Below are 24,603 nucleotides of genomic sequence, written 5' to 3' on the forward strand. Positions count from 1 at the left end.
GGCGATCAGGGGGGACGCCACACCCTGTCACACACAGAGCCGCAGGGGTTCAGGGGGTTTGGCGCTGCACCCTGTCATGCTGATCTGGTGCCAGGAGGCTCGCGGCTCCGCTGATCCCGGTGCTGGGAGGCATATTACCCTTTTACTATATAGGATAGAGGCCTGGGGGCGGGCTGGTTTGCCCTGAAGGGTGTCCTGGATCAGGGTGGGGGTCCCCACTGGGGTGCCTGGCCAGCCTGGATGAGGGGCTGAGGGCTGTTTGCAGCTGGTCACACACCCTTCAGGGTGGGGGGTCCCCACTGGGGTGGCCTGGCCAGTCTGGGTGAGGGGGCTGAGGGGCTGCTTTCAGGCTGGCGGTTTTGACTGCTTTCAGGCTGGCGGGGAAGCTCCCAAACCACTCCTTTTTTTCTTTTTTTTTTTTTCTTCTGGGCCAGCTTTAGCTTCTGGCTCTAGGTCTGAGGCTTCCGCTGCTGGTTTGTTTGCCGTTCTATAATCGAAACAATGTATAACTTCAGCTCTGAGATCCCAGCCGGCTATATTTGTTAGAATGTTTCAAACTGCCAGCTCAGAGGCCGGCAAGTCAGGCGGGGAACGTTGCAGTCTGCAGTCACTGGAGCAAGGAAGCCTCATGTTCGCTTCCAACTGCCTGGCTGCCGGCGGCCATCTTGGCTGACAGTTAATTTGCATAAGGATACGCTGATTAGCCAATCAGAAGGGTAGCGGTCGTACGCCAATTACCATTTTTCTCTTTTATTAGTGTAGATAATTGAGTGAAACAAGAATGATAATTTCTGATCTTAAAAGAAGTGAAAATTATATCCAGATGGCATTTTATATTCATACTAGGGTCCCAGTGCACAAATTCGTGCACCTTGATGGAAACTGTGGGCTATGAGGCTGTGATGCTGTGGTGGGCACAGGGCCAAGTCTCGGCCCATCCTCCGCTCCCCTGCACAGCCCCTCCTGCTGTGGCCCCTGGTCCCTTCTCTGGCTGCAGCCCCACTCCCTCTGCTGCTGCTCCCATGCACTGATGGTGCTGGCCCCCTCGCACCAGCTGACAGTGCGGAGCGTTTGGGGCCAGTGCCAGCAGTGGGTGCGAACAGCAGCTGCCAGCCCCAATCGCCCCTCAGGACCAGGGTGAGGTGGAGAAGCCCTGAGGGGCATTTGGGGCCAGCAGCCACTACTTGCACACACTCATAGTGCTGAGAGATTGGGGCTGGTGCCGGGTACCAGCAGCAGGTGCGAGCGGTGGCTCCAACACTGGCAGCAGGTGTAAGGAGGGCTGGCGCAGGCAGCACGTGCAAGCACCGGGCAGGACCACGGTGTGCAGGAGCAAAGAATTTTCCATAACCACCAGAGACTCACCCCAATAACAGCAACTGGCACCCTGCCTTGGTCTGGTGCTCCCCGCTCACCTGCTCCACCATCCTGCTGTGGCCGACACCTACCATGTTCTGCACGAACCCCCTGGTGGTCGGCACACATCATAGCGACCAGTTGTTTAGTGTTCAGTTGTTCCACCATTCAGTGTATTTGCATATTAGCCTTTTATTATATAGAATATTCTGTGAAATTAAACTATTTTCTCATTGGAAAAGCAGAAAATCAAAATTTAGACATGATAATTTGAGGAAAACTGTTAAAGTCTTCCCTTTAGATTAGAAATAATGTAATAGTACCGTTGCTAACTAGACATAATTTTTCAAAGAGTTTTTAGAATCTTAATGCTAAACAAAAGCCTATGATTTAATGATAACCTTAAGATTTTAATTCCATGGTAAAAGGTAAAGAATTGTTGGATATCAGACTATCAGTGAAATACATAGTGCCAGAATACTTCTCATTTTTAATCAGTTTGAAATAAAAATATTACTAATGGTTGAATTAAAAATTAAATTTTAAAAGTTATTTAATAACCAGTTATTTAATAGAGTTCAACCATTTCCCCAAAAACTTGTATTTTTTTTAAATTTTTATTAATGGACTTTATTTTAAGAGCAGTTTTAGGTTTATAGAAAAATTGACCTGAAAGTACAGAGAATTCCCACAGATCTCCTCTGTCTGCAGCCAACTTCTATTATTTTTGGGTATGTTTGTTACAGTTGATAAATCAATATTGATATAGTATTAACTGCAGTCCATAGTTTACATTGACTTTCACAGTTACTTAATGTTCTATAATCTGTGGGTTTTGACAAATATCTATGACATGTGTCCTCCTTTACACAAGAGTTTCACTGCCCTAAATTACTTAAAAACAAAACAAAACATGGGACCATAACAATATTTTTCCAAGTTATAAGGATTCAAAAAGCTAGTAATTTGAAATAGAAAAATATTTTAGTATACTTTCACTAATTAATCCCAAATCATATTTATTACTTGTTGGAAACACTAACATTTAGCTACCCAAATGTGATTTTACTGTAGCACTTCAAATTAAATAGTATTTTAAAACCATGAAGATCCCTATCTTCCTATTTCACATGAAGGCACTTATTTCTAACCTTTAGGAATGATGACAAGTTGCATTATATACTTACTACTCTTATTCTCCAGTTAGTCATTTGAGAGGAAAGTTATGCTTACCCAATTGGGATTCAGTGCAATTGTTTATTTCTATGTGTTCTGGGATTCAGTAAATATTACTTAGAAAAATTTATTTATAAAATAATGACTATATTTTATAATGGACTATGCTATTTTCATATATGGGACTTTGAGTTGAACTGTGGCCTTATTTCTGTACAATATAAATATATCATTTTCTCCTATGCAAAAATAGAATGTGAGGTTGACCTGTGAATTTAAATCATACCTAAATATTAGGTGTCTTCTGAGCAGATACAAAAACAATAAATCTGAAATAATGAATGTTTTTAAAAGTTTAAGAAAAAATCTAAAATAAATGCAATTTATTTTAGAGATAATATTGTACTGACAATAGTAAAGACATCTATCCAAAATAGTCAGAGAACTACCTTTTAGAAGCAATTTTAGGATGAAAAATGTGATGATTCATGGTTAAACCACATTACTTGCAAATGATTTTGCAGTATAGTATTTATAAAGAAATTTCTTCTGGACATTATTGATGCAAGTATAAGAGAAAAATTCTGCATAGTTAGAGAAAAATTACTTGAAAGTTGGAAAAGGGAGGATTTAGGTTTTGGCTACTGACATGGGTTGTGAAAGAATTCACAACTGAAAGAACAGATGTAGAGAGAAAGTTTATTTTACTTTCCAGGAGAGGAAAGGGCCAAGCATTGCTAGTCAATACAGCGCAGGGAAGAGAGGGTGGCCTACTCTTTTAGGCAGTGGCTATTACTCAGTGACAAGGAAGGAAGGGGGATTCTGTTGAAGTTGAGCACATACCAGTGGTTATCTTGAAAAGTTACCATTTGTTTGCTTTCTAGGAGATAGTACTGCAGATGTTCTAGGGAGGTGTCATCTCAGTATTTCTCCCAAGCCTGTAAAACAAGCTTAGAGAAAAAGTTATAAATAATTTAAAAGAGGCTTATTTAAAGGTTAGGAGAGAAGGGAAATTTTCTACTAACTAGAGATAGAGACTCCTTGGTGTGAATTATCCTTGAGTTGTGGAAACAGCAGGGAGGAGGGGGATGCAAGAATGTAGCCTTGAGAGTAGCTTATCTTGTACCACAGTATAAACAGAAGAGCTAACAATCTTGGGATTTAATTACCAGGTGTTTTTCATAAATTGTGGAAGGCCACACCAAAGAAAAGGAAAGGTCTTTTTCTGTCCTTACAGGGAGCCAGAAAGATAATTAAATAAAAATACTACCTATCTAAAATGGCTAGAGGAGCTATTACCATTTATCACAGAAATAAAGGAAATAAGTACAGCACATAATCTCTCATTTATTGAGCTTATTTGGGAATGAAATATTCCACATGATTGCAACTTTTTAAAAAGTTAAACATACAAACTATTACTGTATTATTTTTGCTACAAAATAGCAATATCTTCAGAGTTACTGAATTTGGGGAAACAATTTACCTCCAGACTAAATGATTTGACAGTTTACAACTCTATGGCATGCATTTTGACAACTTGGAGAACATGTTGATCTCTTTTTTCGGTTTTCTATTAAATTTGGTAATTTGAAATTGCCAGAATAGTGATTTTGGGTAAATAATTTCCAGCATATAAAGACATTCAACTCCCATGGCAAAGGGCTTAAACTAAAGCAGATGTAATTTAAATGAACTTTTTAAATAAATGGAATATTTGTTTAAGTAAACTGAATATTAACAATTGAATATGAAACAAAATATTAACCATTGACTATTAACAATTAAGTATAATTTAAATTCACTTACCATGGTATATTGTAAAATAGGGGAAAAAAGACTTATGCATGGAAAAGAATTTGTTACTTGGATATGGTTTAGGACAGTTTTGACAAGAACTAGAAGGTGAACTAGGTCCTTTTTGGAGTTGGTTTGGTAGATTTACATTGATTTGCCCCCTTTTTGATGTCATTACTGTTTTAAATGGTAAATATGCTATTGTTGGAAAGGCAATAATGTATTGTTTATTTTTTTCATCATTAGGATTCAACCTACAGTCAACAGTTAATTATCCCGAGTATAGGATTGCCTTTAAAAACCAAAGTATTTGCAGCTGTGCAAGCCACTAATCTGGACGGCAGGTACTTTCACACTCTTCTCTCTTGTTGGTTAAAACATTTTTGTTGCCTAAAACCTCATGAATCATGAAGTTAGCTATCATTCCTTTTTAATTTCAAAAATACTGTCATTGCCACAATGTTTAATCATGCTAATAAACAGAAATAACAAATTACAAAGATTAAGGGTTAACACTAATTTTTATGTCATTAATTGGAAAGTAGCAAGTCTTCCTATAAAGAAGGAGGGGTAGTGACTGGAAGAGGGCATGGGAGATCTTCTGAGATGCCAAAATGTTCTGGAGTTTTTTTTCTCCTGAAAGATGATTAATCAGATGCTATCATTTTGTGAAAACTTATGATTTGTATGCTTTTCTATTTGTATGTCACTATTCAATAAAAAATGTTTATTAAAAAACCAAAGCACTCTCTACACAAGAATCTGGACCAAATTTGTATAAAACAATCCTCAGAAACATCTCTGTAAAGAAAAACCACCAAAAAAAGTCATTCCATTTCCATCTGATACTTAGAAAATTTATAATGATCAAAATTGAAAGAGAATTCAAAAGCTAAAAATCCAATCCTGTCCTATAAAAATTTAATATGTAAATGGCTTATTTTGGGTTTCTCACATATTATTACTTAAACTTTGTATCATGAAGAGATTATAATACTCTAGAAATTTGGTTCTATGTTAGCTTCTCTCCCTGTCTGTCTTCTTTTATTGGCATTCAATTCCCATGGACTAGTAATTTTTATAACACCAGAGTAGGAATGAAGTAATGTATAAATGTAGTCACAGTCTGGCCTTGTGGAGGAAGGCTGTGTCTTTGCCTCATGGCTTTCTTTTACCTAACACAGTATATATATATATATATATATATATATATATATATATATATATTCCCACTCCCACCACTACTGATTCTGGCATAATGTAGAGTGTGTAATTTACACACCAAACTTCTTTGCTGTATGTGGTATTATAATATTCTTGTCATCTGTTAGAGACAGTAACTTCTAGAAACAAATGACCATTGTTCACAGTGAATTTAGAAGCATCTATGCAGCTCACTTTTGGGTTTTGTTTCCTCAGGCTTTGACCATTCAGTTGCCTTGTACACACATCCATTTGATGTAGGATGGCAACTTATTACAGATTTTAAAACACCTTTGAGTTTAGGAGAATGTCTTAATCAATAAGAATCTTCTGCAAATAACTAATAAAAAACTATGTTTCATGGAGTAAGACAGTTGTCAATATTCACTTGCTCTAGATTAGTAACTAATACCCAAAAGGAGTTGTGATTCTAGATTATGTTTGCCTCTTCCTGCAGATGGAATGTCTTAATGGATTATTGCTACACAACCCCATCAGGGAACCCAAATGATGATATTCGGTATGATCTCTTCCTTAGGTAGGTGTTTAAGTCCTGCATTGATAGCAAAAACTAAATTGTAGATAACTAAATTGGAAAATACAAGCCATTGATAAAAATTATCGGGTACTTTTATAGTTTTTAAATATAAAGTTTTACATTTTGAACTTTTAGTCCTTATAAAGCTGTAAGTATAAAAGTTGAGACCAGTTTTCAACAAGAAATGCTGATAAGGCTATTGTTGAATGAGAGTTGCAAGTAAGTTAGGTTCATCAAAGATGTTTTATTCATGTTTAGGATATATGGGAATATTTCACTGTCTTAGCAAAAGCAAGGCTAGGCTACTATTGTCAATAAGAGAAAGGCAGTGGGAAGGTACTATTTATTCACAGCTAGACTGACTCATTGCAAGTCAAAAGGAGAGTAAAGTTAAAGTAATGGTCTAGATAATTTAGACCCCAAAATGCTTTTCTCCATCTATCAGTATTTAATATGAAAGTATAAAATAGCCTCCTACTCCTTTTTTATTAGAGTCAGTAACTTCAACTTCATTCCCCAATAGACAGTGATAGAGTGAATGTAATCTAAATTTGGGGAAAGGGGACATTGATCATAAAAACATTCAATCATCTCAGTTCCCTTTCAGCATTTTTATCTGATAGCAGAACAGACTTGAGAGTCAAGCAATGGCTTCTAATCATCCTTATAAAATTCAGTTGGCTTAGATCACTGCTGCTTATTGACACATGATGGGAGTAATATGATGAGAAACCAAAAGAATCTGTTTATTGGCTAATCAAGGTGAAGAGGATGTTCAGAGGTTATGGTCAAACTGATACTCATATCATATTGCTGGAAGTGTTAATTTGGGCAATATTTTTGAGAAAATTTATCAAAAGCCTTAAAAGATTTCATGTTCTTTGGATCTATTTTTTCCAAATTGGGAAGCATATTCTAAAATATTGATAATTTCCTGGTCTATCAGTGCTATTTAAAATAGAAAACATGGGAACAAACTGGATGTTCAGCAATGAGGAAATGGGTAGGTGAATTATGGAGAACCAGTAAATTGAGAGCTCACCCAGGCACTGCAATCATGTAATTATTTATAAAATAGAAAATAAAAAGGTTGGTTATATTTTACTTTTTCCATTTCTGTCTTCTCAATGTTTCTACACTTGAAATATAGAGTTCTTAAAATTTAAATGTATTAAATAAAGAGTGAAAGAATCATATCTAATTATATATACAATTAACCTCATTTATGTTATAAATGATAGAAATGACTGTAAGGAAATACATAAAATTGTTCACAGAGATTAATAATGCATGGTGAAATTGTGGATAATTTTGTTTTGACATTTTTCTTTTTCCAATATGTCTATAATAATCACAAATTGCCAATGTGGAGTACAATTATCAGACTTCTATCTGGTATGACCATGGCTTCAGCTTAGTTCTCAATCTTTTTAGTTTTCTTGTTGGAAACTATAGAAGAGTGAAATGCATAACTAAAAGAAGTCTCCAAAATGCCATTTTCAGTAAAACTAGGAGGAAAGAAAGCCCATTGAAAGTCCAAAATGTGTTAGTGTTAATAAAAGCAGTTAAGATTAAAATAAAATGATGGGATGTGCTCATGAATAAACCTGAGAAACACAGGGCTGATACCCTCATGAATATAAATTTAGAAAGGCAGAGAAAATTCAACTGCACAATTACATTATTAAAAAATATTTTCCTGTCATTGTAAAACAGGAGGATGGCCCATGAATTGGGGAAACCATTGAGGAAAGTCATTAATATTCTACATTGCCCTATGAGTCCCCAGGGTAAAAACAAAACAAAACAAACAAACAAACAGGTCTGGGGAAATCCAACTCTTTCAGATATGAATGGTCAATAAATGAAGGCATTTCTGACAATGTTCCTATATACTACAAGAGAAATGTGAAAAATGTCAGAAAAAATTGTTAAAGATGAATTAAACTCATTAGGAAAAATATTGCCATGTACTGGTTGGGTAGCTCAATTGGTTGGAGTGTCATCCCGTACACCAAAAGGTTGTGGATTTGATCCCCAGTCCAGTTGCGTACTGGAGGTAACCAATCAATGTTTCTCACATTGATGTTTCTCTCTCTCTTTCTTTCTTTCTCTCTCAACATATCCTGGGTGATGATTAAAATCTATACTAATAAAAGGATAATGTGCTAATTAGAACAGGAGACCTTCTGGATGTCCTATAGGACAAAGCCATGGTGGCAGGCCGAGGCAGAGGTGGTTAGGGGAGATCAGGCCAGGAGGGGAGGGCAGTTGGGGGTAAGCAGGCTGGAAGGGGGGGCCAGTTGGGGGCAAGCAGTTCGGCAGGGGGGCAGTTGGGAGCAATCAGGCTGGCAGGGGGGCAGTTGGGGGTGAACTGGCCTGCAGGGGAGGGCAGTTGGGAGCCATGAGGCCGGCAGGGGAGGGCAGTTGGGGGTGATCAGGCCCTCAGGGGGGGCAGTTGGGGGCAAGCAGACCAGCATGCAGAGTGGTTAGTGATCAGGCAGGCAGGCAGGCAGGTGAGCGGTTAGAAACCAGTGGTCCTGAATTGCAAGAGAGATGTCTGACTGCCGGTTTAGGCCCGATTCCACAGGGATTGGGCCTAAACCGGCAGTCGGACATCCCCTGAGTGGTCCCAGATTAGAGAGGGTGCAGGCCGGACTGAGGGACACACCCCCCTGCACAAATTTCGTGCACCAGGCCACCAGTAGTAATAATAATAATAATGATAATAATAATAAATGTTGCCATGAAACAGATAGATTTGTAATTAAACAGTCTATCAATAATTTTGCTTTACAATTTAAGAAGTAAGTATAGTTATGAAGATACAGTCAAAAGAACTCAGGTCAGAAACGACAGTAAAATGTAAGGCCATGAAAATATGAAAAGAGAATTGGGAGAATTTTAGACAAAATAGAAAAAACAAATCTATTGCAAATGGAGGACATAATTAGAAGGTGTGCAAAAGAGAATAGACACAGAAGACAGCACAGTGTGGGACAGGGAAGATAAAAATAGCAAATGCAATTACAAAGAAACATATGTGAAGGAGATGATAAAAACGTTAGAGTAGAAACAATAGAAATAAAAGATAGCAAAAGGAACTAAATTCATGTATAATATGTGTAATTGGAACCCCCCAAAGAAACCAAACTAATAGAGTAAAAAACATAGCCCAAGAATACTCTCCTAAATTAAAAGAAATTTATACCAACATAGTGAAAGGGTGCATTGGATAATTTTGAAGCTTTCACAAAATGGAAACTAGAGAAACTATAAAAAGACATAGAAATATAATAAAAGTGAAAGACTAATTACTCTCTCTCAGGAAACTTAGTTCTGGTGGCCAATAATTAAGTAAGGATATAGGAGATTAAGTGGCATAATAAATAAGCTATATATTGATAGCTAGCAACTTAAAACAATATCAGAAAACAGAAAGTTCTTTTAAAAAACATAAAATAGAGAAGTACAAGGTACTCAAATCAAGAAAAAAGTGATAAAGTACAACTCCATAAAAACAGCAACAAAACATGGAAATAAGAAAGGTATAGCCCTACCAGAAATTATATTTAATAAAATCTCTAAAATTATTCAATAAATGTGATACTATGCAAGACTAGACACATAGATGACAAAAATTTTGAAAAGTAAGCTGAGAAATATATCCAAAATGTGGGAGTTTACTATATGGTAGGCTGTGATATCACAAAGCAGTGGGATAAACAGATTTTTAAGATAGAGCTGGATAATGGATAACCATGAGAAAATATAGCACTAGATCTATACTTCACTCAATACACCATAATAAACTTTACACAGATTATTAACTTAAGTATAAAAACTACACCTTTAAAAGTGGTAGAAAAATATATTAACATAGAAATATATTTAAAACTTTGGAATATGGAAAATCTGTCTTCAGCCCAAAAATTAGACACCATAAAAGAAAATATTGAAAATATAACATAAAAATAAAAGTGTGTATGTGTACACACATGCATGCGCGCACACACACACACACACACACACACACACACACACTGTGAGGAATGTCCAAAGCCAAACAACAAAGTAAAACAATATGGAACTTATATAATAAACAAGGATGCCCTCTTCCTATAGGAATCAGGATGGAAAGGCCAATAATAGAAATTTGGGCAAAGGACATAAGCAGTTTTCAGATTAAGAAACACAAAGTGGCTCTAATGTATATGAAAAATGTAAATAATAATTATATGGTAATAGTTTATTCTTCCTATCAAATAGGGAACAATCCAAACATTTTTCCATAGGCTTTGTTCCTGTAGCTCTGGGGGAAAATAGGGATTTTTTTCATATATTACTGAGGAAGTATAAAAATATAACAACATTCATAGAGGGCAATGTAGCAAACTCTATCAATTAATCTCACGGATATATTGCATAGATACCCTGCACATGTTCAAAATGCTGCATTATAAGGCAACCTATTATTTACTCTGTTTGTAAAAAGCAAAATATTCAAGGATACACAATTAGGTAACTAAATAAACTCTGTCAAATGGAATACTATACAGCTGTGGATAAAGAATGAGGAGGCTCACTAAGTATTGATATGGAAAGATCTCTTATGGTACATTGCTACATTTTAAAAAAGGCAAGGTCCAAACATATAGATTGTGCTATAGCTTGTGCAAGAAGGAAGGAACAATAAGGATATGTTGCTTGTGCTTCTCTTTGTACGTTCCCTGGGAGGACGCAAGGCAAGTGGGATCACCTCTGGCAGGTTTGTACCTGGATGTGACTGGTATGGACAGGGTCAAAGATGGGAGGAGACTTTTCACTATATATACTTATATTTTTTTGGATTGTTACCATGTGAAATTACCTCTAAAATGTGACAGTAATGTCATAATCAGGAACTGATCTATTTATGTTCTATGATCAAAGTCATTCTTATCATATCTGTTGAGCTAGCTTATTCTCTTATTAAATGTCTCTAGCATGGCATGATTTTAAAAAAAGCTCTTAATGTAGTGGGGTACTTTTAAGACTGCAGAGATTTATTTACAAGTCCCAGTGGGCTGGTAATTTCCAATAATATCCTGTTTTCACATTTCCTAAAATGCAGCTGTGACAAAGATCCACAGACCACGGTCATTGAAAACGGCAGAAGCCAGCAGGGCCGGTTCTCCTTTGAAGTGTTCCGATTTGTGAAACACAAGAATCAGAAAATGTCCACCGTCTTCCTGCACTGCGTTACCAAGCTCTGCAGAGCTGATGACTGCCCCTTCCTTATGCCAGTATGTTTCTGAGCAACTTTAGTCTAAATTGTCAAATTGATCTAAGCTGAAAGGTTATCAAGTGCTCACTGATTTCTATAGTGAGAGTGGGTGTGCATCAGGTCAAACTGTTGAGGTAGGATTTATTCGTTCATCCAGTGGAGATCTATTGAACGCCGACTTTATGCCAAGCATTGTACTGGGAATAGAGATGCATGCATGAATTCTGAATTCAGTGAGCTTATTCTTTAGGAGCAGGAAATAGTGATGAAATGAAACAAGAGAAAAATGTTATGGCACAAGGCAGACGTAGATATGGGCTGTGGTAAGAGGCAGTGCCCATCATTGTGAGAGAGATGAAGCAGAAGATATTGGGAGGGTTGGTGGAAGAGATGAACCTTGAACTGTGCCAGAAGATGGATGAACCCAAAAGGAAAAAAAATCAAGACTGCGAGAGACCCTCCATGCCAAAGAATGGTCAGAGTCACAGACACTTAAACAGAATAGCCAGGGAACCTCCAGTACTACAGTAAGGCTGTGGAGCAGAGTGGAAGATGATGGAAAACCTGAGGAGGGGGCAGGACTGGCACTAGAAAGGGAGATTGGGGCCAGCTGGCCTAGTAATCCCTTGGATTAAAAATGAAAAGCTATAAAAGGTGTGACTCTGAAGTGCTTAAAGCCATCACATAAAATATAGATCCATTTACTAGGGAATAAAAAAAATTCTATTGCTGACAGACCTTCTTAGGGTCACGTCAATATTAACCTGAGAAAAATACAGGCACATTTTATAATATGAAATGACTTTAGTATGTTTATATTTATGTTCAAATTCATGAATTTCTTTATCGTTATAGACTAGTTTAGTCCTAACTAGCTATATCAGATGGGGATAAATAGAGAGTCCACATTACCTGGGCTCTGTGCTGACCAACATTTCAGGGAAAGATTTATTAAAGGCTTGAGAGAAATAAAAGAGGAAAAGTTTGATAAACACAGCTCTTTTTTTCAGGGGAGCCACTGAGCTGTGTAAATTAATGAGGCAATGCACTGCTATAACGGGAGGAAATAAGAAATGTGGCCACGCCAGGAAAAGAAACACTGTAGCAGTTATATGTAAAGTAATTAAATAAATGCACAGAAGTAAATGAATAAAATTAAGCATGTGGTATCTCTTCTAAAAGAATCTGCTTTCCAAATGGCCATAAAGAAACAATTTTGTGCCAGTGTGGAATTTCATTTGTTTTCATTAACTCCTCAGAGTTGCAGCCACAGAGAAAGGAGAGATGCAGGGAGGAGGACCACTTGGAGCCCCCAGAGCACTTCTGGAAATGCCATCCTCTCTGCGGGGCCCATCATTACGCGGAGCGGTAAGAGTGCCCCTCCTTTTGTGTGTAGTAATGGTCGGTTACAAAATGGCTTGTTAGTTGGCTTCTAAGGAGAACACAAAGTGGTTCCTAAAGAGCGCTAATTAACTGTAAGACAAGATAAACTGCTAAACAACTTTAATTTCACAGTAGTTTCCTGTTTACTCAACTTACACAAAGGGCAGGATTGTCTTTATCACATTTCCCTTTACACACACACACACACACACACACACACACACACACACAGAAAGTATACCATCCTGGACAGTTTCACTTGCCCTTCCCAATTCACTCTACTTTCCCCGCCCTGGCCTCTGCCCCTGAAGACTGGCCTATAGGCAGCCTTACCATCCAGTTTCTGGTTGGGCTTGGCCAATAGGTGGCGCTGTCAGAGAATGGGAGTGAAGTCTACCCAGCTGCTGCCAGACAACTCTCTCCACAGAGCTGGTTTCAGAGCTGGTCCCTCCCCTTCACCCATTGCCCGATTAACTTTACTTTCTTTTGTGAATTCCCTACATTTTTATTAATAGTCCTACTAAACTCTCCTTAAATTGCCCAGTTTGCTTACCCTTTCTTTTCTCCCAGGATTCTGAATGTTACATAACCCCGTGTAATGTACTCTTTCATACTCATGAATCTACTAATATATCAGCATGAAACCAGAGACATCCAGAATAAAACAGGCATGCAGTGTAAACAAAACAAATTAAATTTTAATTAAAAAAACCTGGGTAGTTCCATCTTTTGTCCTAACAAGTTTTGTGACTTGGGAATTTTATTTCAGTTCTGTGGGCAAATGTTCATTTTTTAAATAAAGGTTTTTTTTAAATAAAAGTAGCCTTAAAGATTCTTTCTAAATCTATAGTTCTAAATTTGTCTTAAAAAGCAGAATTCTGATTTGGGTTATATTGTAATATTTTTTCTCTATTTTATATTAGCCATGAGTCTATTGTTGTATTTCAATTAGATTATCTTTACCTTTTCTTCCATCGCACAGTGAAAATTTTTTTTGCCTGAAGTAGGTAATTAAGCAAAAAGTGGTTTGGGCTTGAAAAATCCACACAATTGCTTTATTCATTCCCCTGTGTTTGTATTGACATAGCATTAAAAAAAAAGCTAATAGGCCTTTTAAATAATGCATACATTTATTAAATATAAAATTTCAGACTTAGTCCACACTCCTGAGGGTTGGTATGTGTTTTGAATGGTTTGAAAAGAACTAGTTGGTGGTTTATAAAAGGCCCAAATCTTATCTCTAGTTAGCTGTCTGAAATAACTTCTATAATCACACTGCATGGAAACTCAGCTCTTGTTGCCAATGATTAGGAATGCTTTGGGGTTGGTACAATAAAAATATTTTTATTTCTATAGAGTGTGTCTAGTGTCAGTTTGCTGTAAGAAAAGAACCTTGAAAGTTGAGTAGATGGCTTTTCCTCTTATTAACCTCCTTGCCTTCCCTTTTACTGGAACCAAATTGAATTTATTTATTTTTTTAATTTAAATATTACACATTTCAAATAATTTGCTAGTGTAAGATAATTTTCAAAAAGACCAAAATTCCTATAGATCACCAAGTAGAAGTTTCTAAATAGCTAACCAGAGATTCAGGTTTGCAGGTTTAGTCATCCAAAATATCTATGTTAAAAACTCAACGAAGTAATGCCTTTAATCACAACACCACTGATGCCATGCTGGTTTTCTTCCTTTCTAAGTTCAACGTGCTTTTACCTCATGAGTGATATTTATTCCCAACACATTGAGGTTGTCTCTTAGTCACCTTGGGCTCTCCACTGGCAAAGCTCCCAAAGGATTATGTTCAAACATTACAGATCCGCTTCCTTCCTCTCTCACTCTCCATGGATTTATTTTTCATAAGTTAGATAAATGGCAATAGGATGTTTCTTATTTTTTGGTGATCATGGTGGTCTCATTGTGTAGAGGACCATATATAACAATGTTTCCTAAATAATGTAATTAGTTACTAAATAATATTTTAAATTCCACGTAAACCCAGAATTCAGGAAATCAAGCTGTATCTATCCTCAGGCAAATCCAATATAAACTTAATGTCCTGCTTAATGACCAAGGCAACCTTCCTTCCTTAGTTTCACTCTATTTTTACCGTAGGTCAGCTAGAATTTATCTCTCCAGATCCTATGGCCGATTTTATAGAGAGAAGTCCAATTTCAGGCTTGATTTGCTCTGGTCAAACCTCTCTGATACTTGCAAGTTTTGCTTTTGCTTTTTTTACTCATTGAACCACTCCTTTCCCCTAGACATTTGGCTTAGGTCAAGTTTAATAAGATGATAAACCTCAGAACTTTTGTTTTGTTTTGTGTTTTAATGAGATCAAATCCATTCTGGTTATTTTTACCCAACCTTGTTAAATCATTTTGTTAGTTGATTTAGGAAAATATTTACATCCTCAAAATTCAAATACCCACAAAATTCCTAAAGTGTTATTCTTTTAAGTTCCCAAATACTAAAACTATTTGGTAGGAAAATGCTTATCATGTGGTACAATTCTGGAAATTTAAACGTATCATCACTGAAAAACAATAGTGACAAATAGTTTATTTACATAAATTCCAATGGAGAAGTCCAAGACAAACTCTTGTTCAACTACTCTCACTGAGTATTTTGGGTAGTTAATAATTCACCTAAGTGAATTTATTTAGCCCCTATAAGGGATAGGCACTCTGGTAGGAATTTGGAATATAATAGAGAACAGGCCACCGTCTTTGCTCTCAGTGATCTCAGAGTTCAAAGGTAGAGATAGACTATGAACAAACATAACAGGGTGGAAAGTAAGAAGTTTAAAGGCTCTGAACTTGAAATATGTGGTTCATTTTACTACATAGGTAATTGAAAAATTTTTAAAAAATAACTTGTGCCCAGTTGGTGTAGCTCAGTGGACTGAGCATCGTCCCATGGACCAAGAGGTCCCAGATTCAATTCCCAGTCAGGGCACATGTCCAGGTTGCAGACTAGAACCCCAGTAGAGGGTGTGCAGCAGGCAGCTGATTGATGTGCCTTTCTCATCGATATTTCTATCTCTCTCTCTCCTTCTCTCTTCCTCTCTGAAATCAATAAAAATATGTTAAAAATAGCTTGCTCTAAGAAAGAAAACTATTCATTTTGCATATATCTTTGTACGAATGTTCTTTTTTCCCCATTTATTTCAACTACTTATATGAAAGAAAAGCAGAGAATGATAATTTATCTGCCACTTGTGGCTTTGGAACAGCTGTGGCATTGCTGTGACCACTTTTCTCCTATTGGTCCTCAGCTAACGTTGTGTTTTTAAAGAACCCATCAAGTTTAGTATTCTAATATGATCTAATTCCAGAAGGTATATTTTGGCATATATGTCTATGTTAAGAACAAGAGGACATGAAAACAAACAAACAAACAAACAAAAAACAGGAGTGTGGCCCTACCTGTTTGGCTCAGTGGATAGAGCACCGGCCCGGAGACTGAGGGTGGTCTGGGCGTGTGGGGGAGGCAACTAATTGATGTGTCTCTCTCACATCATGTTTCTCTCTCTCTGTCTCTCCCCTTCTCTTCCACTCTCTCTAACAATCAATGGAAAAATATCCTTGGGTGAGGATTAACAAAAATATAGAAAAATAATTTTTAAAAAATACACAGGAGTGTGTGGTGACAAAAATTTTCTAGAAAATGTCTACCCCCCCTTTCCGGGCTCAACGGTGCTTTGATTTCTTTTTTTTTAAATTGCAATGATACTAATATTGCTGGGCATCAGAAACAGCAACCAGATCAAATTATTTTCTCTACATTTATCCACTATCAAAGACAATTCCATACACTGTTCAAGTATTACATGCTTTGATTTCAGCCATCTGCCAAACATAGGATGCTTCCGGTTTCAGAGTCCTAGAACCTGGAGCTTGTATGGCTCATGTGGCCTTGTGTTCCAGAGATATTTTGTTCACAGCCAAGTCTCCGTGGGTGACACCTGGGTGTAGGGCGCTGCTATAGGGTTAAGCCTTGGACTGACCTGTTGGCAAAGCCACAAACAAGTCCCAGCTGAGAGGGCACAGTCCTCTTAGCATAATTAGGCTTGACCTTATGACGCTCCCTATATCCTTCCTAGGTAGCTAATGGGCTGTGGGAGGTGCAGCAAGTGCTGCCAAAACAAGTGAAACTCACAAGAACATTGTAACTATGGTGACCACTACCTTGTTTACCTCTGGCTATAAAATAAAGGCTCAGCTTGCCTCTGGATCTCTCTGTGGCCTCAGCCAGGCACAGGAAGATCCACCTAGACCCCCCTATTCTCTTTGTCATTTCTTCATCTGTCACTGCCCTCACTCAGGCTTGTGAACCCTTGGCTGAGCTGGCTCGGCACACTGGGATATTGTTCTTATAGAAGTGTTGGAGATAATGTGGGAGAGGAGAGGATATTCTGACTTTTCTTATTAACCTCAGGATGCAGAAAGTAGTTGGGGTACTTTTGCCTAATTTGGGACATATAGGAGAAAGGAGCTTTCTATTTTTTTAAAGAAACATGTTTTAGAGCCAACGAGTTTGATTTCTAAACAAAGAATAACTGTTAGAAAAAAATTTTAGAGTGTTATATATTCTCCTCCATGTTCCAGGGAGGCAGTTTGCCTTAAGAAAGAGTCACATGGACCCTTTGGGTGAATTGCTCACAGTTCCTTCATCCCATCTCTTGCCATGAAAAGAAAGTGTCTATAAAATGGTGTTGCTTGGAGGTTAGGATTTTCCTAAGGGTGCCTTATAAGGAAAATTGGAGCTGTTTTTCTTTTTGTCCTATAGCGATGCACCGCACTATTCTAAAGATTCCCGAGAATGTGTGCTCCATTAATTTTGGGCATTGCTCTTCAGGGATCAAACAGAGGAACCATCATTTCTGCCAAGACTCACATGTCTGAAAAGAAATGGCATCAGATATTTTATAAATATCTCACCAAGTTCTCCCATCAATGGTTTCAAATGCTAATCCTAGAGTTTTGAAGCTGGAGATTTTCATCTCTGACTAAAAATATTTCTTCATACTTGGCTAGTTTATATTATTTTAGAAAAAGGATGCTGAAACTGAGCTTTTACTTAAACACATGTTTACTTTATCAAAGAGGCTGTGACAGATGGAAGTTTCTTCATCTGTAAAGTGGGGGTGGCAATCATATCTAAACCATATGGTTATTATGAGGATTAAATGTGATAAAATCCAAAACAGCACTTTGTAAACTGTACGGCACTACATACACATTAATTGTCATAATATTTATACTCCAAAATCTGTCAACTGCACTCATTTTATGGTTCAAGTAACAAACAGTTACAGATGCACACACAACCACATATTTAAACACAAATACAAAGTTCACTCATTGTACAAGCTCCAAGGGTTAACTGCTATATGATTACTAAACAGGTAGTGAAGCCAAGTGAATGTGTTCATGGCATCTATTATTATGTTTGCCAGGAAAAAGTGAAAAATCAACAGCTTCCTAGATGCAAATTAACCTACAACTCAAGCTCAGACTTCATGTTTCCCTTTCAGTTAGTTATTAAGTGTGAATTTATCTTCTTGGAACGTAAAATGATGTTTTTGCTGATTGCGATGGGCAAATTGGCAACACTTAAAATAGAGCAGCACTAAATAATGAATATTTCCCTATAAGAGAATAACAAATGGCAGGATATAGGGCTATAAAAAATGTAATAACTGTTAACAATTACTGCCCCCACTAACATGACTAAAGAGATAATGATGAAACAAAGCTGGCAGAAAAGAATACAGAACAGTATATTTTGCAATTATATTTGTGGCAGCGTATGGGCTTGGGAAACAGATAGATGATAAAATTTTTCACATGTGGAATGGAAAATTGGAAAGCAGAATGGTTTAGGGGAATTTTTATTATCTATTGCTTTCCCCATGGAGCTTGTGGGTGAAGGTGAGGAGACATGTTGATAAAAAGTAATTATAGAATTATAATAAACATAGATAAATATTTGGAGACATAATATTGCTATTTTTTTCTTTTTCCCCTTCCAGATGAGACTCCAACCAACAATTCACAGCTTGGTAAGATAATTAACATATACTGAAACTAAAATTACTATTTTTTAATTTTAAAGTTTTTTTGGTGATCAGTTGCAAATTCATAATCAAGTAAATATATTAATAAGTTTGTTATATTTTAAATAACAGTTCACTGAGGATTTCTGAATTCGTATGTGACCTATTGGTCAATTTTTATTGAATTTTATAGATGACCTATTACTTTTTTTGCTACCCTGTGGCTACCACGCTTCTAAACAATATAATCCTTTGGTTATTGAATTAAAAAATAGTCCCATAGATTGTTGCTTGATCTAGTGTCATGCTGTTATTCTATAAGATACTGATGGCAGATATTTTGCATATATATAGGGATAAGATAACATGAATCTAACATTGGGCTTTCCACTGTGTTTGTCTTATTACTTACAGGTTCTCCAAATGCACCTCCTTTCCAGCTGAATGCTGTCACCAGCGCACTGATATCAGGAATGGTCATTCTGGGCGTCATGAGCTTTTCCCTACTCCTGTGCTCACTGGCCCTTCTACACAAGAAGGCACCCAATAGTTTGGTGTTGAATGGCATAAGAAACCCAGTCTTTGACTGACTGTAATAGGTTCTTGCCCTGGAGAGAAGGCTCACTGTGAGACCGCAGTCAGTGTCCCATCTGAAATGAATGTGAGCCAGCACTTGATATTTGTAGGTTTGGTAGATTTCACAGTGTAGCTCTTCAGTGTGATGCTAGTGAAAGAATTTTGATAATATTGCTGTTGTCTCTTATGGATGTGGTCAGCCATATTTGTATGGCACCAATGATTATACTGACAACAAGCAAATAATATTCAGGATTTATATCTTACAGGATAAGTCATATTTTATTTTATTTCAATTTTCTTTTGATTATTGGTTATAGAGATAAAAGATTAGAAGAAAAAAAAAGAATAGAAGAAAAAAAAGGAATTTTTTTTACATTTTGCCCCATAAGCATTAAAACCCAATGCACTGGCATTTAGATTTATAGTCCTGAAATGAAAATTGTTTTTGTTTTATTCCAGATAATTTCAGCTTGGGGATAAACTTTCATTGGATTGGCCAATTTAGACACCTGAGATAATTTGGACTGATTTCCAAAATCAACATTATTTTCTAGAAAAACTTTTGGGAAATGTTATCTTTTTTTTAAAAAAATTATTGAATTTATTGGGGTGACATTGATTAATAAAATTAAATAGGTTTCAGGTGTACAATTCTATAATGCATCATCTGTATATTGTATTGTGTGTTCACCACCCCTAGTCAAGTCTCCTTCCATCACAGTTTATCCCCCCTTTACCCTCTTCTACAACCTCCACCCTCTTTCCCACTGGAAATCACCATACTCTTGTCTGTGCCTGAGTTTTTTGTTTTGTCTTTGCTTAATCCCTTTACCTTTTTTTTTTCCTAGTTGGGAAGGAATGTTGTGGAGTATCCATTTCTGGTCAAACAGTAAAAGTAGTTTTCAACATCTGAACGATACTCAGTGACCATAGACCATTATTCCTTTGGCTGTGATCAGTTTCCCCAAGTCAGCGTGTGTTGGCTCTTCTCCAGCAGCTGTGCTTCTAGCAGTGAGACAACTGCAATGATTATTCTTAACTCAAGGACCACTATTTGGAAAAGCAAGCTGTAGTTGTGGGAAGAGGACCTTGTCCCCAAATATAAGCATAATGTTCTTGTGTGGGATTTTAAGGAACTAGGTCTTTTTTAAATTTTCTCCCCTAGAACAAAGAGAAAATGGGTTAAATGTATTTTGCATATATTTGTTGGAGTCTCCAAAAATATTGTTCTTTCCTACAAATTTCTGATGCTGACAAAACAAATAGCATGGAGGAGGCTTTATTTTAAAGGTGTCTTCTTGAAAGTGTTATAATTGCTATTAAAAAAGCCATGTTTTAAGCAGTCTCTGTTCTTACAAGAAGAAAACACAAAAAAACAACCTTTTCTTGGTTCAAGATATCCACACAATTGAACAAATAAAATAATTCAAATACCAAAACCTAGAAATGCTGTGTTAACTATAAACATTTCTGTAGAAACTAATTTCTACTCAACATTTGTGACCCATTTTTCAGTACTTAATTTACTATACTACATGCAAATCACTATGCAATTTTAGATTTGACTCAAATAAAGTATCTGAATTCTTTTTGTTGTTTTTTTATTAACATTTTTTAATGTTGACATTCTGGCAGGTATCCCCCCTTTTCACCCTCTTTGTCTACCTCCACCCACCCCCACATCCCCTACCTTGGCCTTCACCAAATTATTGTCTGTGTCCATGGGGTATGCATATATGTTCTTTGGCTAATCCCTTCACCTCCTTTATCTAGCCACCACCTCCTCTTAGGCATGGGCCAGTGTGTAAGTACCTACACTCTTAAATTAATAATTAAATCAATCATCAAATCAAAAAAGCACCTTTCATCCAGTTTGGCTGAATAGTTCAGAAGAAAGTGTTTATGTTACAATATTTAGCTATATAATGGCCTCAACTTTCTCTTTCAAGGTGTAGGCATAGTCAGATTGACATGGGATCTGGAAAGTTTCTGGATAATTTCTTCAATATTAAGTCTACTACTTAAAGAGCAAATCTCCTCTGTGATACTTCACAATAACTTTGATGTGACCTTCTGAACTCTATCTATGTTAGCAAATTTATTTTCTAATATAAAGGGAAAATTGTACAAAAGAAAAATATGGACAATGGTACTTATGTGACCCTAAATGTATGTAGATCATATTGAAATATTCTGGAAAATCTATTTCAGATGCTTTAAGTGAATTGCCATTGGCCTGAGGATGAAATCCTATGAATAGGACATAATATCATTGCCACTAGTTTGTCAGTTTGATTTTTGTGTTTTAGGATGGCTACTGTTTCAGCTATTGACCTTTTAACTTATGTACACCATATTGTAAAACTGAATAACAGGCATATCATTTCAGAAGCAACTTAAGTCTCATATTATTTTTTGCCACCCTTTCTGCATAAGTGGGAGAATCAGAGCTATTATGAGACAAAGCAGATATGTTTTATATACCTTTGTTCTTACAAACCCGCAGTTGCTTGTAGTATGTATCTATACTAAATATTCTGGTTACTATAGTGTGGAAACCTTACAGATTTGTGCAAATGTTCCTTCAGTTTTAATACCTCAGACTGTTGTTTGCACTTCAGGGGTAAGGTGTGATGACATGTAAAAAATGATTGTTTAATAAAATAATTGTAAATGAATTTTGTTAAAATAGTGACTCTTTCAAAAAAGATAATTTTCCTTTCTATTCTTTCAAAAACATTGAGGAAGATTAAATTTAAAATAAAATGCCTAATGCAACAGGGAAGGGCAGTGATCTCTGAATGTAGCTACACGAAGCCCACCTTTTCATATTGAGCTTCCTTCCTAGTCATGGCCCTGTGTTGGGAGACATATCTATGAGGTCAGCAGAGGGTAGAGAAAATAGTACACTTTACCTTGAGTCTGAGCTCTCACTAAAACAGACTGCAATTTGTCAAACTTTTGAGGGCAAAGTCAAAACTGAATAGACAAGGAACTCAGCTACTGCCCAGAGTTGCATAGTCACTCGTGACAGTTTCATCAGGCTTGAGCTGTCATCCCTTGTTTGGGATGTGACACAGAGTTAAGGAGAAATCCTTTTCCCAACTCAGGGAGAATTCAGTCTTACAGAAGTGAGTACTACTCCGGGTCCTCAAGCATCGGCAATTAGCTTTGGGAACGTATAGACATGATAGTTCATGAAGGGGCCTTGTCAGCTTGTGGAAAATGTAAAGCAGTAAACTTCCTGAGTCATGAGCAGGAGAAGGCCATGGGAGACGCTTTTTTGTGAAAACATATGAGTCATCATTTGAGGGTTTCTGAGAGCACTTGGTGGGAGAGAAATGGAACAAGATGGAGAGCCTTCTATCATGGCAGTGGGGGCTGTTAGGCCAACTCACATTTGTCGTTCCATATTTATAAGAAAAAAAGGCAAGCTGTTCACAGATCGATTGCTTTTGAGAATGAAATTCCTCAAGTGTACTAGTCAGAGACATTTAATATGAAATCATCTAAATTTGTAATTTAGAAAACAATATATTGGGTAGTAAACAAAACAAATAGCAGAGTTAGCTGATGCATTAGTCAGGATAGTCCAGAGAAGAACGAATAGGACACATTTGAAGAGACTGATTTTAAGAAATTGCTTACATGATGACAGAGGCTGACAAGTCTCTGTTCTGCAGTCATCAGCACCCAGGAGAGTAGCTGGTGTATTTCTGGTTAGAAAGCCAGTGGGATGAAGACCCCAAAAGAGCCATCCTTTTTATTTGTGTCCAACACAGGAATAAACCAGTGTCCCATCCTTCTTGTTCATGGGAGGGTCAGCCTTTTTGATCTGTTCAGGCTTCCCACTGATAAAATCGGGTCTGCCCACATTAGGGAGGGCAATCTGCTTTATTCACTTATTCAAATGTTAGTCTCATCCAGAAAAACTCGATAGACCTACCCAGAATAGTGCATGACCAAATGTCCGGGCAAACTATGGCCCAGTCAAATCGACACAAAATGAGCCATCACAGTGGGCAAACTTGCAAACACACCATCAATATGTGTCACACTGCTGAAAACCAAGTGATAAACAACCCAGTAATAGCAAGGGAATGAACAAATTAAAATGTTGCAAAGTTTGACAGTCTACAAGTAAAATGATTTTGAAATATTTACCATTTGGAAGTAGGGGCTTATGAGCATAGGGTTCTCTTATATTAGCTGGCAATATGGCTCAAACAGAGAAAAGACAGGGGCAGAAGTCCACGTGCAGTGATGAGCTTCAAAATCACACCAAATGATCACACACCATTAGGAGAAACAGGGCAGGCGGCTGGCACCTAAGTGCTGATGGCCCAGCATCCTGCAGGCTGGTCATTGGAGCAGAGTGAGTGATGACATCAGCAGTGACAACAGGCCAGAAGCAGTAAAGAGCATAAAACAGCAAAGCAGAGATAAGAGGGGGCCAATGCAGAGAAGGGATGTGCTGGACACTGGGAGGAGAGTCACCTTCTTAGTGGAAACGGGTTCACAGGAAGGAGACAGAAGTAGACTCTGGTAGGTGTTGCCCATATTTCTCATGATGCTGGCCTGTCTCCTCCAGAGGCTCAAAAGAAGTGCAAACTGAATAAACATCAATCATATCTCCATGTTTGTGAGAGGCTCTTGCCTGATAGCCCATTGGTAAACACAGGAGTCTCTGCAAATTTGAATAACACAGGAGAACTAAAACAGCCTCCATTAATGCCACTTTTTTACTGAGATACCAAGGAGAGAATTGATTAGGGGGTTTTCTACTCATGGGTTCTAGACATAATATTTGGAAATCTCTGTTCAGTAAACTTCATTTATAAAATGCTTTGTATTCTTGGCAAAGTGAAATTGAGAGCTCAGCTTGCTCTCTGCATAATTCAAACCTCCCATTCCCTTTCACCTCTCTATCTGGGATATTCTGTTTTACCAAAATTGCCAATATAATGTCCTCAGTTTTTCCTTTCATTTTCCATATTGAAAAGAGAAGTGCCGTCACTGTATGGAGGATTAGTCAAAGGCAATGTGGCTTAAATGTTGAGGTGTGTTTTCATCTGGAGCCGAGCTGTATTAGCATTGCCCAGAGCGAAAACGGTTCCTGAATAATCCGCAACACCTGAAGCTCCTGAGAGAGTTGTTGTTTGACAATTTCACACAACTCTGCCTCAAAGTTATACAGATCCTGAAGCTACTTCTCCTCCTGTATGTAGTTTGTAACTTTCTTTTTTA

General features: G+C 37.2%; 1 protein-coding gene across 2 annotated transcripts in view; it reads left to right on the forward strand.

Annotated features, from left to right (window-relative positions):
* ZPLD1 (zona pellucida like domain containing 1) overlaps positions 1–19,399 on the forward strand; it is a 61,594-nt gene extending 42,195 nt beyond the window's left edge. Inside the window, exons 6-11 of one of the 2 annotated variants that reach the window (XM_006094701.3) lie at positions 4,576–4,673; positions 5,990–6,070; positions 11,184–11,355; positions 12,596–12,704; positions 18,754–18,783; positions 19,192–19,399. In XM_006094701.3, coding sequence (XP_006094763.1) covers positions 4,576–4,673; positions 5,990–6,070; positions 11,184–11,355; positions 12,596–12,704; positions 18,754–18,783; positions 19,192–19,367 — 666 coding nt within the window. In that variant the 3' untranslated portion in view covers positions 19,368–19,399. The remainder of the gene's footprint in view (positions 1–4,575; positions 4,674–5,989; positions 6,071–11,183; positions 11,356–12,595; positions 12,705–18,753; positions 18,784–19,191) is intronic. The other variant, XM_023758847.1, reaches the window with a different exon arrangement.
* Positions 19,400–24,603: the final 5,204 nt, after the last annotated feature.

This window comes from Myotis lucifugus, unplaced genomic scaffold, assembly GCF_000147115.1.
Source record: "Myotis lucifugus unplaced genomic scaffold, Myoluc2.0 scaffold_140, whole genome shotgun sequence".
In the NCBI taxonomy this organism is placed as follows: Eukaryota; Metazoa; Chordata; class Mammalia; order Chiroptera; family Vespertilionidae; genus Myotis; species Myotis lucifugus.